This window comes from Otolemur garnettii, unplaced genomic scaffold, assembly GCF_000181295.1.
Source record: "Otolemur garnettii isolate 467f Iridium unplaced genomic scaffold, OtoGar3 scaffold00026, whole genome shotgun sequence".
Classification (NCBI taxonomy): Eukaryota; Metazoa; Chordata; class Mammalia; order Primates; family Galagidae; genus Otolemur; species Otolemur garnettii.
In genome coordinates this window covers 14,405,829-14,423,965 of record NW_003852421.1, presented here as the reverse complement: position 1 = coordinate 14,423,965, position 18,137 = coordinate 14,405,829, and the positions used below count along the sequence as shown (strand labels likewise).

At 38.2% G+C, this 18,137-nt stretch overlaps 2 protein-coding genes across 5 annotated transcripts in view; one reads left to right on the top strand and one right to left on the bottom strand.

Moving 5' to 3' along the window:
- The window catches only part of DEK (DEK proto-oncogene), a 29,893-nt gene extending 19,399 nt beyond the window's left edge, over positions 1–10,494 (top strand). Inside the window, exons 8-11 of the mRNA XM_012804236.2 lie at positions 3,067–3,202; positions 4,161–4,309; positions 9,168–9,236; positions 9,985–10,494. Coding sequence (XP_012659690.1) covers positions 3,067–3,202; positions 4,161–4,309; positions 9,168–9,236; positions 9,985–9,996 — 366 coding nt within the window. The 3' untranslated portion in view covers positions 9,997–10,494. The remainder of the gene's footprint in view (positions 1–3,066; positions 3,203–4,160; positions 4,310–9,167; positions 9,237–9,984) is intronic.
- A 1,569-nt stretch (positions 10,495–12,063) lies between these two features.
- The window catches only part of KDM1B (lysine demethylase 1B), a 70,296-nt gene continuing 64,222 nt past the window's right edge, over positions 12,064–18,137 (bottom strand). For 3 of the 4 annotated variants that reach the window (XM_023512336.1, XM_023512337.1, XM_023512339.1), the window contains 2 exons: positions 17,279–17,426; positions 12,064–13,953 (listed from right to left, as the gene is read on the bottom strand). In XM_023512336.1, the coding sequence (XP_023368104.1) occupies positions 13,742–13,953; positions 17,279–17,426 (360 nt within the window). In that variant the 3' untranslated portion in view covers positions 12,064–13,741. Of the gene's footprint in view, positions 13,954–17,273; positions 17,427–18,137 lie in introns of all 4 variants that reach the window. The other variant, XM_023512338.1, reaches the window with a different exon arrangement.

Below are 18,137 nucleotides of genomic sequence, written 5' to 3'. Positions count from 1 at the left end.
CAGCCTTCTGATTAGCTGGGACTACAGGTGCCTGGCACAACACCCTGCTATTTTTTATTGCATTTTGGCCTAGACTGGGTTCAAACCCGCCACCCTCAGTATATGGGGTCGGCACCCTACTCACTGAGCCACAGGCACCGTCCCTGTTTTACTATTTATTAAGTCAGTGCTCATCAACCTAAAAAAGATACTTTGCTGAATTCCTACCTTAAGTTTGTCACAGAAGGGGCAGTGCCTGTGGCTCAAGGAGTAGGGTGCCAGCCCCATATGCCAGAGGTGTTGGGTTCAAACTCAGCCCTGGCCAAAAACTACGAAAAAAAAAGTTTGTCACAGAAGAATTTACAAAAGATAAGTGAGATCCAGTATAGATAACATAATTTGTTAATTCAGTGACTCAGATGTTGTCAAGTCAAGTCGTATCTACCATAATGTAATGACATAAGCATGAAATAATATGATTAGTTAATAACGAGGTTATTGAGTCTATCTTCTTTTGTAATTTACATTTGACATATCTGTCCCTTTTAAAATTAATTTGAAAATTTTTTAATCTCTGATGCCTCCAAGAGGTGTATCTGCTCTGCTTTTAAAGAATACTTACAAATTTTAAGTTATTGGAAGAAATTCTATTTGCCTAATGAAATAATTTCTCACTTTATAAAAGGAAGTGCTTGCTCATAAGGTAGTAATAGCAAATATTTATTGAGTGGTTAAAGTTTATTAACCAAAAATACTTTCCGTGTATTAATGCATACATTAAAACATAAAACCATAAAACCCATAAAACCATAGAAACTTTTTCTTGAGTTTGTAAATGAGGAAACTAGACCCCAGAGGCGTACTGGGGATAGACTTTGAAACCAGGTAGCTGGCTTAGTGCCTGTGGCTCAGGTGGCTAAGGCCAGCCACATACACCTAAGGTGGCAGGTTCGAATCCAGCCAGGGCCCACCAAACAACAATGATGGCTGCAACCAAAAAATAGCTGGGCGTTGTGGCAGGCGCCTATGGTCCCAGCTACTTGGGAGGCTGAGGCAGGAGACTTGCTTGAGCCCAGGAGTGAGAGGTTGCTGTGAGCTGTGAGGCCATGGCACTCCACCCAGGGGGACAGCTTGAGGCTCTGTCTAAAAAAAAAAAGAAACCAGGCAGCTGGCCTCAGCAGCCTGCACTCTGAACATTATATCTTCTATAGTGCTTTTGCAGTATGTTTGCAGTCCTTTAGAAGTTTTGCTAATAGATTCTGCCTAGTTGTGTATTTAGAAAAACTGTAGAACATTCCCTTATAGGAGCTATATGACCTATAAAAAGATACATACTTTCAATTATTTATCTGTTTGTCCAGAAGTAAAGTTCTATGGAAATGGCTTGATCTTGATTTATTACTGCAAATGTTTGAGCTTTGTCAAACTATTACTACTTCCAACATGTAGGTTTAAAAACAGTGCCGTGTTGTAAATGCCTTCTAAAAGTTTAATGGGAGGCCTTAAAAGAATTTTAATTACCTAATTTTAATAACTATACCAAATTTGAATTAGGCCCAAGTAATAATGCTTATTGTTTTTCTTGTTCACCCGCCCCAGTTCTTTCAGCAATAACTTAGTTTATTATACCTGCAAGTCCAGATTTTATTTTAGTCCTTGGCTAAGATACAATGTGCAATGGTGATTATTCTGTGTATTGAGTGCATCAACAGAACTTAAGAATTTTTACTATTTCCTTTCAGAGCCAAATGTAGTTTATGTGAACTAGATGGACAGTTAATAAACTTTCAGTGTAGTTTAAGTTAGTTGTAAAAACTGATAAACTATTTATACCTATCTCACAATCCCTAGCACCTGATGTATGTCTCAGAATTAGGAAATGAGTGAAAATGCTCTAAATTGTGAAGTCTATGGTGAAGCTACTGTACTTTTTGGAAACACGTCAGCCCCTTGACACCTTTTTAAAAGGCCTTTTTTTGCTGCTAAACTGCATAGGTTAGCTATTTCCCAGCCAACAGCATATTGTTGAGGTAGTGTGGGGTGATAGTAGGTTATGTAGATAGTGCATCGATTGGTATTGTAGCAAAAAGAAAGATAAATACTAAAATCCTGCTGAGTGTGGTGGTGCAGGCCTAGAGTCTTAGCTACTTGGGAGACTGAGGCGGGAGGAAAAGACAAACACTAAAATCTAATGAACTATACTTGGAAATAGTCTGAGCCTGCTTGGCTTTTGGAACAGATTGGTCTGTGCACCTTAATCTAAAGCACAGATTCAACATAATGTTTCTATTCTTAAAAAAAAAAAAAAAATTAAAGGTTGAATTATGGTGAAACTTAGAAATCAAAAGTGTAAAACATTCAGAAAACCATTCTGTGGAGTGATTTGCAGTGGCTTTGGTGTATAAGGATGAGAAGCTAAGTATTTTGGGATGTTTAATAGGAAGAATTAAAGCTTTCTACTTTCCTAGGCCTTGGATGAGACGAAGTAACTATAAATTATAATTTTGTCATTTTAGTCTATTCATATACATGTACTTTGCTTTTGTTTAATTAGCTATGGCCTAGTATTTTAGAACTTAAATTCTGGATCAGATCTCTTATTGAATCTTGCCTCTTTATTAATGTGACTGTGGACAAGACAAACTCAACTGATCCTTAGGTGCCTCATACAGTAATGAATATTTATTGAGCAACTGCTGTGTACTAGGCACTATTTTAGTAGTTTCGATGTATCTATGAACATAAGAGTGAAAAAATAGTGTTTTTATAGAGTTAGATTCTAGTTGAGAGAGACAGAAAATAAGAGAAGATATATCTATTTTCAGATTTTTTTCAAAATTAAATACAGCCATGTGTATAAAGTCTTCCATCCGTAATGCAGAACAAATGTGAGCATCTATTATTTCTTCTTACGACTGATCATTGATATGACAATCAACATTACAGGCATGAGCCACCGCACCCAGACAGTAATAACTTTTAATTGGTGACAACAAATGTTAATTCTCTGATATTGCTGAGGTGCATAGGGGAAGGAGAGAGATGGCAGTAATTTCAATATATGTACTTTGCTTTCCTTTCTAATAGCCACCAAAAAAGACATCTAAAAGAGAAAAACCTAAACAGAAAGCTACTTCTAAAAGTAAAAAAAATGTGAAAAGTGCTAATGTTAAGAAGGCAGATAGCAGCACCACCAAGAAGAATCAAAGCAGTTCCAAAAAAGGTATGTTAGAAATTACATTATCAACAACTTTAAATATGTAGCATATATGTTGTACATAGTAGTTAGTATTTAAGTGTGGGGTAGAAACAGGTTAAAGAACATGGGGGGAAAGTAGTATAGGTTGAAATCCAAAATGCTTGGGACCAGAAGTATTTTGGAGTTAGGGTTTGGTTTTGTTGTTGTTGTTTTTGGTTTTTAGTTATTTTGGAATACTTAAATATAGTTAATTCGACATCTTGGGGATTAGACCTAAGTCTAAACACAAAATTCACTTATGTTGATATATACCTTATACACATAGCCTACAGGTAATTTTATACAGTATTTTAAATAATTTTATGCATGAAACAGAGTTTTGACAGCATTTTAACTGTGACTTCTCACATGAAGTTAGGTGTAGAATTATCTACTTGCAGCATCATATTGGTGCTAAAACAAGTTCAGACTTCAGACTTTTGGATTAATAATCCACAACATGTGTATACCTTTTTTGTTGTTGTTTTGAGACAGAGCCTCAAACTGTCACCCTGGGTAGAGCGCTGTGGTATCACAGCTCACAGTAACCAACTCCTGGGCTCAAGCGAGTCTCCTGCCTCTGCCTCTCAAGTAGCTGGGACTATAGGCACCTGCCACAATGCCTGGCTATTTTTTGGTTGCAGCTGTCATTGTTGTTTGGCGGGCCCAGGCTGAATTTGAACCTGCCAGTTCAGGTGTATGTGGCTGGCACCTTAGCCACCCGAGCCACAGGTGGCGAGCCTATACCATTTTTTAATAGTTTTTCAAACTGACAAAATTTTCAATGCATGTTTTGTAGGTAATGTGCAGAGTGGTGACTTAAAATTTTTGGATCTACTATCCCTTTGAAATTCTGCTAAAAGCTTAAGAAATCGTTCTCAACCTGTCTTAAATATTAATTTACTATGTAAGAAAGATTATTTATAAACTATCTTGCTTCTAGAAAGTGAGTCTGAAGATAGTTCAGATGATGAACCTTTAATTAAGAAATTGAAGAAACCTCCTACAGATGAAGAGTTAAAGGAAACAGTAAAGAAATTATTGGCCAGTGCGAACTTGGAAGAAGTTACAATGAAGCAAATTTGCAAAAAGGTAATTAAACAAATGTTTCGGTTATTTTGCTTTTATTAGAAAATTTCTTTCATTCCTTAATTTCCGAGTAATCTTTATATGTATTCATTCATTGAATAAATACATATTGAACTATTTGGCATATCCAGATCCTCTTGTAGTGCTGGGATACCACATTAAATAGTCAAAACTGTGTCCTAATGGATTTATTTTTATATAAGTAATGTTAGGATGATTTTAATTAGAGTGAATAAATTTAAAGTGATACATTCTGAACCACATAGGAAATTTTCCTTTCTTGCTCTGGAAACTTTTTATTGATGTATCCTTAGATTGTGTTAGTTTGCAAAAGCAAAATCTTTGAGACACCTTAATTCTCTTGTTAGTATCGTAGATAAGCTGTTGTTATATATTAGGTTCTTAACTCAAACTTCAGTGGTGTTCTAATACTTATCATGAAGTAAAACGTTGGGCAGTGCCTGTGGCTCAAAGGAGTAGGGTGCTGGCTCCATATGCCAGAGGTGGCGGGTTCAAAACCAGCCCCTGCCAAAAACTGCTTAAAAAAAAAAAAAGAAAAAAGAAAAGAAATAATAAATAAATAAATAAATAAAATTATAAAAAAAAGTGAAGTAAAATGTTCTGTTCTTAAATGTGGTTTTATAGAGATTCTGTACCTTAGATCAAAATTGGGAGATTTCAGAATTTTCTTTCTTATGGTAGAATGAAATTATAATTTGAAACATACCAGAGGAAAAATATCCTGTACTTACTACATTAATTATTGTTCTGTTTGTGCATTTACCATTCATTGAGCCAAATGTTGCGGGTAGAGCCAGAGAAGCCTTTACTTGACTTTAAAGGTTTATGGTCTAGTGGGATGGAAAGACAAGTATTTTAGTGATGAGAGCACCAAATGTGAAGGCTGTGTTAAAAGAGTACAAAGGTGCTGTAGCACCAGGGAACAAATTACCTACTTGGGCTCAGGGCAATCTGGAAAAGCGTCCTGGGAGAGTTCTCTTAACAGAATTCTTAGTAAAGCATTAGCTATACAATACAGTTGAGGAACAATAACATTCATCAAACTGTTAACCCCAAGGAGTAGTAATTAGTTTAACATGTCCCATAACTAGGAAGGAAGTCTTCATAGAAGTTAGGAGAAAATATTAGGGAATTTTACAGATCTCACATTATGTGCCTTGTTAAAATTTTGATTTTCTTCCGATCTGAATGAAATGTTTGGGGAATTAGGTGGCTGCATAGATTATTAAGACATATTTAGCTAGGGTATAACACAATCATATTTTTATTTTTTAAAAGTTATTCTAGTGGCTCATGCCTGTAATCCTGACACTTTGGGAGGATGAGGTGGGAAGATCACTTGATGTCAGAAGTTCAAGACCAACCTGAGCAAAAGCAAGACCTTGTCTCTACTAAAATTAGAAAAAATTAGCCATGCATGGTCACAGCATCTCTAGTTTCAGAGACTGGGGAGGCTGATGCTGGGAGATGCTTGAGCCCAGGAGTTTGTGGTTGCTATAAGCTAGGATGACACCACTGCACTGTAGCCCAGGCAACAGTGAGACCCTGTCTCAAAAACAAATGAATAAAAAAGTTACGCTAGAAACATCAAGAAGAATCGACTAGCAAGAATGAGATAAGAAGCAGGACCCCCCCTCCCCCAGTTAAGCAAAATGGCAGGGTTGCCACAATCCAAGTCAGAAATCAGAATCTGTCCAAAGATGGCTTCACTATGAGTGTTAAGAGCTTTGGTATCATTAATCATAATAGAGACTAGAACAGAAAGAATACTGCTTGAGAAAAATATGAGTTTTGGTGGAGGGGTGAGTGTGGACACTGCAGGGAAAAAACGATAAGTTTCTTTCTAGACATTTTAAGATGAGGTACGCAGGGCCGGCACCTGTAGCTCAGCGACTAGGTGCCAGCCACATACACCAGAGCTGGCAGGTTCAAATACAGCCCAGGCCTACCCAACAACGACTAATGCAACCAAAAAAATAGTAGGGCGTTGTGGCAGGCGCCCGTATTCCCAACTATGTGGGAGGCTGAAGCAAGAGAATCACTTCAGGCCAAGAGTTGGAGGTTGCTGTGAGCTATGATGCCACAGCACTCTACCCAGGGCAACATAGTGAGACTCTGTCTCAAAAAAAAAAAAAAAAAAGATGAACTGCTTGTAACATCCAAGTGAATAAAATTGTGAACATTGTTAATTCTCTGACATAGGAGAGGAAGCTAGGATATTGCTGTGAATTAAAACCAGGAGTATAGATAATGTAGCCCAGGGAAGAAAAAAAAGGTAAGAAAAGCAAAGGATAGAGTCCTAAAGACCACTAATACCATACAGTTGAGAAGTAATTTCTATAAATAATTATAAATTCCAGGCAGTGCAGTAGAAGAAAGGCCGGAGGGAGTGGTGCTATGAAAGCCAGGGGAGGAGGCAGTCTGAAGAAGAGGTAGCACCAGTTTGAAGGTGATAATTAACTTACAGGACAATAGATTCAGAAAGGCAGGTCCAAGAAAAAACTATGAAAGAACTCTAAACATTAGAAAACACATTCAACCTTCCCTACTAGTCAGAGAGATAGAAATTAAAAGGAAGTACTTTTGCCTGTTAGATTGGCAAGGATATATAGGGAAACAGGTACTTTCATGAGCTTTTAAGTTGTAACTGCATCACGCTCACAGCAACCTCCAACTCCTGGGCTCAAGCGAGTCTCCTGCCTCCGCCTCCCAAGTAGCTGGGACCACAGGCGCCCGCCACAACGCCTGGCTATTTTTTGGTTGCAGCCGTCATTGTTTGGCAGGTCCGGGCTGGGGATTCGAACCCGCCACCTTAGGTGTGTGTGGCTGGCTCCTTAGCCGGTTGAGCCACAGGCGCCAAGCCTGTTACCAATTCCACTTTTAGGTCTCTGTCCTAAAAACAGTCACATCTGTACCACAGTGATTACAATAATGCTCAGCATGTCCTGTAATAACTGAAAAATCAAACAACCTAAATGGTAGTTGATAGGGAAATGGCGTAGCTATAGTTCATCCATATTTTTGGAATACTGTGTAGCAATTCAAAAGAACATGGAAAAACCTCCCATGTATTATTAAATTTTAAAAGCATATAGACTGTTACGCCATTTACGTAAACATGGAAAAATTCCATTGCCATTTACACATGTATGTGTATATAGATTGGTTTTTTGAAGTCTGGAAGATTACTAGTTTCCTCTGAGGGGAGAGAAAGATGGGGACAGAGTGGAGGGAAAATTGAAGGGAAATTAGCTCTGTCTGTTGAAAGAATTTTCATGAATACGTTTATGTAATGATAAAAATGGATTATTAACAGAGGTTAGGTGGAAAGGACTTGACCTTTGTAGTCTGTATTTAGGAGATGATCACATACTGACTGTTCTGAGGGGTGCTGAAACAAGAGTAATTTATCCTTAGGTCAAGAATTACTGCAGTGGGTGGCACCTGTAGCTCAGTGATAGGGAGTAGGGTGTCAGCCCCTCCAAGGATGGCAGGTTCAAACCTAGCCCCAGCCAAAAACTGCAACAACAACAATAAAAAAAAAAACCAGCCGGGCTTGTGGCGGGTGCCTGTGGTCCTACCTACTCAGAAGGCTCAGGCAAGAGAATTGCCTAGGCCCAAGAGCTGGAGGTTGCAACACCACGGCACTCTACTGAGGGGAACAGAGTGAGACTCTGTCTCTAATTAAAAAAAAAAAAAAAAGAATAGTGAGAAAACAAATGAATCTGTTCAATCAACTTGGCTTTGAAAGGGAAATAAGGGGTAAGTGAAGGGATGTAAGTTGCTGAGAAAATGTTTTTTTTAAGTCAAGGAAAGCGTATGTTAAGGCGCAAGCGCTAGGAAAAGAGAGTTGAAGAGTGGGTCGTGGGAGGCAAAAGAAACAGGAAACAGTGATAAATCCAGGTACAACTGGAGGAAGAGGGATGCCAGCAAGTTTGAAGCAGTGTGTTGCAAGCACAAGTGTGTGGCACTTGAGTAGGAGATGAAATTGCCACAGATGAGAGTAAAAGGAGAACCTGACACGGCTGGGGGTTCCTGGAGAGCTTTTAAAGTTGAATACCCTGACCTCAAAAATGGGATCCATCTGTTCAAAGCTTTTTTCCCACAGCAGTCTCTGGTCTGGACTTAAACAGAAAAATGGGTAAGTTTAGGTTTGGGGTTTTATAGGGAAAGAAAAAGACAGTTATTTAAATGATCTAGCTCTTTTTTTGAAACCTAGTTTTGTAAATAAAGTTTTTATTGTGATATAGCCACATCTATTCATTTAAGTGTTATTGAGTGGTTGTAACAGAAACTGGGGGTCACAAAGCCAAATCTTATTTACTGTCTGGCCCTTGCAGGATTGGAGCCACAGAGCACACCTATAGGCGGAACCTGAGGAGAAGCCACAGTGCCCTGGGACTGACAAAGTTAGAAAGCTGATGAAAGGGAAATTTAGAGAGTCAATTTTTATAAGTAGAGGTTGAGTGAGACCACCTCAAGCTTAGCGATTGAACTTTAGGGAGAGGATCAAGCTGGGTGGTATAGAGATTCAAGTTCAAGTTGTATAATTCTGTGTAGAGTAATGAAGAAGGAATAAGTTTATTTCCTGTTTGCCTCACCCATGTTTATTAATTCAGCACATAGTACCAGCCTACAAACCACTAAGAACATTTGCATGCTGGTTTTCTCCTTTGTTTAACAGTATTATTAAAACTACTCATTTGCAGTAGTCAAGCAGGGTTCTATTATCACATACATGCATCTATTTGTGCATAGAAGAGCGTTCCTCTTTTTATTCAAAGATAGGATAGTAGATATTTAAATCTGCTTTTAACATTGTTTTTCCTTTTCACTATAGGTCTATGAAAACTATCCTGCTTATGATTTAACTGAAAGAAAAGATTTCATAAAAACAACTGTTAAAGAGGTAAATGTTTTAAGTCTTTTCCATGTTTAATCATTTTGGATATATAAGACAAAGGTAATTTTATAGACAGCACCTGTAGTTCAGTGGGTAGGGCACCAGTCACATGCATCCAGGCTAGTGGATTCAAACCCAGCCTGGGCCAGCTGAATGACAACTGCAACAAAAATTAGCCAGGCATTGTGGCGGGTGCCTGTTAGTCCCACCTACTTGAGAGGCTGAGGCAAGAAGAGTATCGCTTAAGCCCAGGAGTTTGAGGTTACTGAGAGCTGTGACGTCAAGGCACTCTAATGAGGGTGACATAGTGAGACTCTTGTCTCCAAAAAAAAAAGGTAATTTTATATTTAAAAAAATATAGTTTTCAAAATATGTCACTAAGCATCCCATTTCGTCCTTAGATTTCTTCATAATAGATAGAGAAATACATTTCATCTCCATTTTAAAAATCTTAAAATTGAAGTTTCAGCAGTTAGTGACAGTCTGAACTGATGAGGAGATACAGTTTCACATCTTACCATTCCACACATGCTGCCCGTCAAAGGTGGGTAACGGAGCATCACAAAGCAGCTCACACAGCTACTGCAGGACAAGTCCCTGTCCACCAGTCAAAGGCAGGGGAAGACATGCAGGCAGCTCCAGTTTATATTGAGCCCACCTGACTTCTCAGTTCGCAGTAGTGAAACAGGTATGGTAAAAATGGAATAGGATTTAGTGGTTTCTGTACATTTAAAATGTTTCTCTTTTATTACAGCTAATTTCTTGAGATTGAAAATATATGACTTGTTTCGATAGCAACGAAGATCTGATTTATACCATTATACCAGCAAAGAGAATGTATTTCCTTTTGTAAGTCCTTGTTAAGCATTGTTAGTAGAACTTACTGTTGACCTTTTTATCTTGAGTGTCACGTAAATAGAAGTTTGCCATTTTAAATTGCATTTCTATGCAGTTTAGTTTAAAATCTTGCATGGCAGTTATTTTTCCTTGCTTTTATAGTTGTATTTTGTACATTTTGGATTTCTTTATATAAGGTTATAGACTCTTGAACTGTTGTGGGTTTTAGTGCACTTAATATTAGCTTGCTTAAGTCATACTTTTAATCAAGTAGAACAGAAACTATTGTAACTGGCATTTATACATGCAGAGTTGATTGCAGTATTTAGTATATGAACTATTTTGGATACATATCTCTTCTGTCAGTGTGAAAACTCAGTGGCACCATGTTCATCCTATTAAAATACACAAACTACAGCTATCCAAATGACTAACTTGGAACTTTTCTCCTGCATGTATATAATGTCAAAATGTCAGCATGACAAAAGTGACAGATATTATTTTTGTATTTTTAAAAACCAATTTGTTGTATATAAAGTTTTTTATTTCTTTTTTGCAGATCAATTTTTTAACTTACATAGGTAGGTATCTTTACAGTTGTAAACTACAAAATGCTCAGTGTTCAGCCAGGCAGTATGACAGAGGAGTGCAAGTTCAGTAATGGAAACACTGAAAGGACAGTCTTCCTGCTTTGCCTCACAAGTGTCATTAATTTGTAGTATTAGTGTTAACTCTGCAAAGTTTTCTGTATATACATTTTTATAGTAAGGACAGACCAAAATCAACACATGTTCAAAAACTTTGGGGAGGGGTGGGATTACAAGCACATTGGCTTACAGTAAATGAAGTGGTTTTTATTAACTCCATTTGCCCATATGAAAAGCTAGTATATTTACAGAAAACCTGGCCACCTTCATAATTATGGTAAAAGTACCAAGTATAGTGCCAGAAGATAATGTACAGGAAATGCCAGGAATCTTTAACAAAGTATTTCTCAAAAGTGGTTAAGATGTTTAACATTTCTGGAATCGGCTGTTGGGTTTTAAATTTTGGCTAATCAGGATTCTGGGTGATGTGCAACCAACACATGGGCCACTCTTGAATGAGATTATGGAAGGGACTGTCTTAATCAGTTTGAGTAATCTCTCCGAATTTTAAAATAACATGCTGCTTATGACAGAATTAGGTATTTCATGTACCAATTAAGTGTTGAAAAATCTGTGTCATAGAAAAATAAGTAAAAATGATACATTGAATGTTAACAGGTATTTTCACAGGTTTGACTTGTTTCTTAATGCAGTTACATTAAGGAACGCTATACATAATACAAATGAATAAAATAAGCAACTGAATGAGACCTATGGATTGGCCTTTGATTTTAAATTTGTTCTTATAAACTTTGTCAATAAAAATAAATCTAAATCAATGGTGTTAAGTCTCTTACATTTGAAGTTTATGTAGCATTTCTCCCTTAAGGATTTCAGGACAGATTTTTAAATGGAGTTATTAGCCCATAGCTTACATGGTGGAGTTCTTTTCAGTGATAACCATTTTTTAAGTGATTTCACAAACTGCCAGATGCAGCGGCTCACACCTGTAATCCTAGCACTCTGGGAGGCCAAGGCAGGTGGATCCTGTGAGGTCGTGAGTTCAAGACCAGCAAGGGTAACACCTCATTCTAAAAAATAGCCAGGCATCATGGCAGGTACCTGTAGTCCCAGCTACTTGGGAGGCTCAGGCAAGAGGATTGCTTTAGCCCAAGAGTGGTTGCTATGAGCTATGAAAACATGGCACTCTACCCAGGGTGACAAAGTGAGACAGTCTCAAAAAAAAGAACTATCTGTCGAGGTATAAAAATTGTTATGACCACTTACCACAGAGTAGTAATGCCTATGACCTAAAAAGCATAAAGAGGGCTTGAAGGTGAGGAGATGGAGTTGGTGATGACACAAGTTAATAAGACAAGACTGATCATCACTACAGTATACAAAGTATATTTGAAAGACAACCCTAGTTTTTATTAAGCAGATTTACATAACTGGCTATTTATTCATCATCTGTAGTTAAAACATTGTAAGTCTGCATTTACTGCTACTCAATTACAAAATCTTCAGACAACATTGAGAAACATTCAAAGTAACTCAAGGAAGTACCATAGTTCCTTAACAAAAATGTTAAAGTATAGCCCAAGACAGGAAATTTCTTTTAAAAATACACGTTTACCATGCTGTAAGTGTTTCCTGCTTGTAGCACAGTACAAGTCCAAGTGCCCAGAAACTAAAGTAATAATTTACTGTGAACCATTTCAAATTTAACATTTTGCAAAATCACTTAACACATGCTATTAAACATTAATACATAATACTTTAAAACAGAATACTTTCCAGTCAGTACCAATGAGTCTCAACAAATGACATGAATATCAGCATTTTCCTGTATTAACTTTGAAATGTACAGTTGTTGGCTTTCTTTTGTATGTAACATTTTGTGGATGTGGGGTATCTAAACACTAAGGTTCACTGCACATACTTTCTGTAAGGTATTGCTAAGCTGGCTTTAATTTTTAAAAATCCTTAATACTTTGAAAAGTGGCTTTAAAATCATTTAGTCCCTTTTTTAAACAAATCAATATAACTGAAAGAACTGTTCTAAGACTAAACAAAAGCATCTTTCTAACCTGCAAACTGAAGTTTCTTGGCAAAATAGGTATCATGAAGACCCTGAAACGAATGATTAAAGTGACATACTAAACCATTTTCTATCTTAAGTGGAAAAGTAAATGCCATGTTCTTAGGCTTTCAGGATATGGCTTATAAAACGTGTAATATTCACCAGGATAGCTCACATTTTTCTGCAGTTTTCCAGTGGACCTGCCTATGGAATACTGTAAACGTTGTGAAAAAATATTCCTAGAGGTTAAATCAGTTATTTTTAAATAGAAGTGGAGGGGGAGGTTTATTAAATTATTCTGACAAGATCTTTTTGCTAGTAGTCACCAAAACTAGAGAGATTTAAAGCATGCCACCCACCCAAATTTGGCTTTAAGGAAAAGGTATATAATCTACATCTCCAGTATGAAGACCACACTAGGTGGGCCTCACTGTTAATGACAGAATGCCTATACTGTTTAGGTACTGAAATTTTGTTTTGCCAATAACTGCACAACTCTAAAATATTTTATCACAAAAGATACCTGAATTTAAATTTAGATCACCCAGTGGGAAGTATGTACAATATAAAATGTTTAGAAGCTTCATATTACTGTCAACTGGAGAGTGCTATTTAAAAAAAGAAAGTTCTATCTAAATTTTTAAGTAAAAGCTCAATGTTGGAGCTATATAAAAATATTAAGGCTCATTGGTAAAGATACTGACAAATTGTCACAGAAGAAAAACATGGCTTTATATAGTTTTTTTAATGGTTCCTGCTTGATTGACTTGGTTTCTCAATGTATAAAAATTTATCAGCCAAACAAAATGTCAAATCTGAAGGGAACCCCTAACCATGGAAAAATCATTTCCAAGGTCTCAATTTAAGTTTATATCCTGCCTTATTCTGAAATCTAGACTTTTTAGCACTAGTTGGACTTATGAGCAATGCAATTAAATATTTAAGTGCCCGTAAGGATTTTTGGTGTCAGTGCTTTCAGAGTGGTGAAGTGGGGTTACATTAGATCACCTTAAAAAACACTTCAATTTTGCTATGCAGAGGTCCCCCCGCCACCCTTGTAACTGAGGTTCAAAATGTGTTTCAAACTTTCCCACTTGGGGTACAAAGATATCTGGGTCCAAACAAATTCTATTTAAAATGCTGCAATCTTGCTTGCTTCTCGAACACCACTCAAATATGCCCCTGTCACAGTTTGTGGAAAATGCCTGTTTGTTGCCTGTTTAAAAAAAAAAAAAAATCATAATTTGACATCGTGAAGAAAGAATTAAGCTGATATCAAAAGGTAATACAAGCTTAGACTTTAAGCTAACCCATGTGCTCATATTGACACTACTCAGCCATCATACCCTGAATTTTACTGGTTATCTTGCCATGCTTTACCAAATTCATTCAACAATATAGTCAGCACTTCTGCAAAGTACCATGGGGATTCATTACAATATTAAGTATCTGTATGTGCCAAGTACTAGGGCTAAGAACAATGAATAAGATAGTCCCTCCTATCAGACAAGTAATCTAGCAGGTACAATCGGAGATAAAATACAAACAATGAATGGCAATTTCTACCCAGATGGAGTTTTGCTAGATGGGTAGAACAAAGGGGTAGAAGCTTAAGTTACTCAAAAGACAGACCAAGGACCTTAAATTCAAGAAAAGAACAAAATGTGAAGGCTGTTGGATTGGGAGAAAGTAAAATGACTGTCAGTGATAACAGAACCTCACTTTTAAGGAATGGCTGTAGCAGGAAGAGAATAGGCAAACCAAGAGGATAGCAAAGGGGAAGCCCTGAATTAGTGGGTAAGTGATAACAGCAAGGTCTAGGCAGGTGTAGTTGAAGTGGAGTCCAGCGGGGCTGAAGAAATTGGAGAGCAGGAGGTGAAATTGGCAGTCCTCTAAATTGAAAGCTGGGATAGAGTGGAAAACTTATTCATGTGCCAGAAGCTCAGTCAGTAGGAATACACTTACTAGCAGGGGAAGAAAGTGGTGGTAAGATAAGCTTCAGAGAAGGGAGTTTTCAAAACAGCAAAGAAAACAAAAAAAGTCCTAAATTATGGTCATGACCCTAAGGCACAAGAGCCTCAAACGGCCATCTCTTGGAAGCAGCCGACATTTCTTGCCTGGCTTGCTGTCTTTATGTCCTTCCTACAAAATTGGCTCTTCAGGGCGGAGCCTGTGGCTCAGTGGGTAAGGGCACTGGCCCCATATACCAAGGGTGGTGGGTTCAACCGGCCAAACTGCAACAAAAAAAATATGGGGTACCTGTAGTCCCAGCTACTCGGGAGGCTGAAGCAAGAGAATCACATAAGCCCAGGAGTTGGAGGTTGCTGTGGGCTGTGTGATGCCATGGCACTCTACCTAGGGCAATAAAGTGAGACTGTCTCTACAAAAAAGAAAAATTGGCTCTTCATAGGCCAAGGAGTAACTACAGCCACCTATTTTGAGATGTCATTCTTTTTTTTTTTTTTTTGCAGTATTTTTTTTTGGGGGGGGGGCTGGGACTGGGTTTGAACCCGCCATCTCCAGCATGTCTTCTTCCCTGCCCTCTGGTCCACGCTAGTTGATCTCTGAGATTACCAGAGAGTACTCCTTTGAGCCACAGGTGCCACCTGATACGTCATTCTTTTATAAAGAAAACCACTAACTCTTACTGTAGATGAAACTACAGGACATGTATACTCTTAAATCATATTCTACTAAGTATGAACAAATGAAAGAGTGGTAACAATTCACTCAAGTTCAGAATGGGGGATTTAGTTTAAAAAAGCAAACCAGTTCACCTCAAAGAATCCTTACAAAATCTCAGCCACTGGAGATAATAAGGAATCATGGAGGTGGAGGGAGAGGCTGGCATGGGGTGAAAACAGGATTGGTTTAAAAAGTGGAGAGGCCAAGCATGGTGGCACACACCTAGCACTTGGGGAAGCCAAGGTGGGGAGGGTTGCTTGAGGTCAGGAGTTCAAGACCAGCCTGAGCAGAAAGCAAGACCCCACATCTCTACTAAAAATAGAAAAAATCAGCCAAACATTGGTGGTGCGTGTCTATAGTCCCAGCTTAAGAGGCTGAGAGGTTGCTTGAGCCCAGGCATATAAGGTTATAGTCAGCTTTTATGATGCATTCTAGCCCATGCAATAGAATAAGACCATGGGAAAGAAAAACTGGAGAGCAATTATGTCTTTCACCAGATTCCCCGTTCAACCCACCACAATGCCTGAAGATCTGACTTTGCAGGGTGAGGCACCAAATAAAATGGGAACTAAGAGGAGTCTTCCTAACAATGAGGCTACTAGAAGCTGAGCCTCTACCACACAACAGAAACTGAATGTTCCCAGATAGATAATGATTGGGGATCTAACCACCCGTTACCAAGCTTGCTGGAGCTTTCACATGACTTTCTAGAATATGTTCTGCTCAAATGTGAAGTGACAGTTGGGGATTTGGATATATAGCAGGCAGAGACTAAAGCACACAAAACAGGAACTCTAAGGAAATCAGGTAGGAAAGGGGCAGGTAAGACAAGTTATGAAACAAGGAAGAAGATGCTACCAAAAAGGAACATTCTACAAACAAAGGGCTCATAAAGGAAAAACCAAAATTTTATAGAAGTCAGTTGGAAGATTTAAAAGCTCTCCCTAGAAGTAGAATAAGAAGAGATGCATAATAGTAAAGAAGAGAAAATCAGATGGTCAATCCATGAATTCCAAGACATGGAACAGAAGATCTAGCAATAAAGCTTTTTCTTTAACCAGATCAATAATAAAATGAAGAAAGAAAACTTTAGGATCCTGAAGGACATGAGTTTCTAGATTACAAGGAATGAAAAATGGCAAAGATGAGAAATCAGTAACAAAACATTTTTTCCACAGAAGTAAATCAATAAAGGAAGAGTGGGTTCTTACAAATAAAGGCCCAATGCTGGAGAGTGGTTTTAAAAAACAAAAAAAAGGAAAAGAAAAAGAAAGACCCAGGAGGACACTCTCTGGTAATCTCAGAGATCAACCAGCATGGACCAGAGGGCAGGGAAGAAGACTGAGAAGAAAGTTCAAAGACTGGAACTAACAGGCCAGTTCAGAGAGATTCACCTGTGACTTAAGAGATGGCTAAAGGGTAGGGAAGACCAAAAGAATTACACTAGTAACCAAATGGGCCATTATTATTGCCAAGGAAACAAAGCTGTATAAGAAGTAGATGATGTCTAACATTAAATGACAAGACAGCAACATACTGTTTAAAAATGTGATGTCATCAAGTCCAGAAGAATAGCTGGAAGTTAAGATGCTGTGTCTGGGAGTATTTGTAGTCATGATTTTCAGCTGTAATTAACTTGTTTTTTAAACTCTGTGTAGGTATCAACGTTAATTAAAAGAAAGAAACCAAAATATGTTTGGTTTCTAAGCCAGGCATAGTAGTGCATGCAAGAGGACTACTCAAGCCTGAGTTTGAGGATGCTGTAAGCCATGGCATTCTAGCCAGGGTAATAGAGTGAGATTTTGTGTCAAACCCCCAAAATACAAGTAGGTTCAGAATCAAGATATATACCTCACCAGCAAAAAAGACAGTTCCTTGTATTTCTTCAGCAATAATATCATAGGCCTCACCACTCCCACCTGTCTTCACAAAACTGTATGCCATCTGGATCCAAGGGTCTGTGCTCCACCGAGTCACAAAGTACTTTGTGGGATCTGGGACCTCCTGTATCCAACAGAAAGGAATTATGAAATAGGGTCAAAAAGGAACTGAGACATGGTATGACTCACATCATATACATCTCCCGCCCGTGGCCCAAGTTCATTCTTGCAACATTCTGAAATAGCAGTTTTCAGGATGCTCCTCCTGCCCCCTTGAAGCCACTGTACCTCACCCTCAATCTCCTGTCCCACCCACCCCCCAGTGACAATCCTCACTGGCATGCTTCCTCCTGCCAGGGACACATCTCCCTACCAGGGGCCAGCACCAATGGCTAAGAGTTCAGGACTTCCCTTTTTCATTGCCTGGCATATACTGGAGAGATGGTCGCCAGGAGTCTGGCCCAGAGAAGAGAAGGGTGGAGTCTTAGGAACACAAGTTGGAATTCTCAACAGGCTTCTCCACAAAACAGTGATACAAAGCTTTGTTTCACGTCCAAATTTAAAATACAGTAGCCTCCCTTTATCTGCAGGGGACACATTCCAAGATACCCCATGGAGGCCAACAGTACTGAACCCTCTATATACTTCGGTTTTTCCTATATATACATATGCTAAAGTTTAACTTACAAATTAGGCACAGAGAACACTGAAATAGAATTATAATGATACACTACTATAATCAAAGTTATATGACTGGATCTAGTAATTGAGATGGCTACTATGTGACTCTAGAGGGTAGAGACACTGGACAAAGAGATGATTTACATCCTAGGCA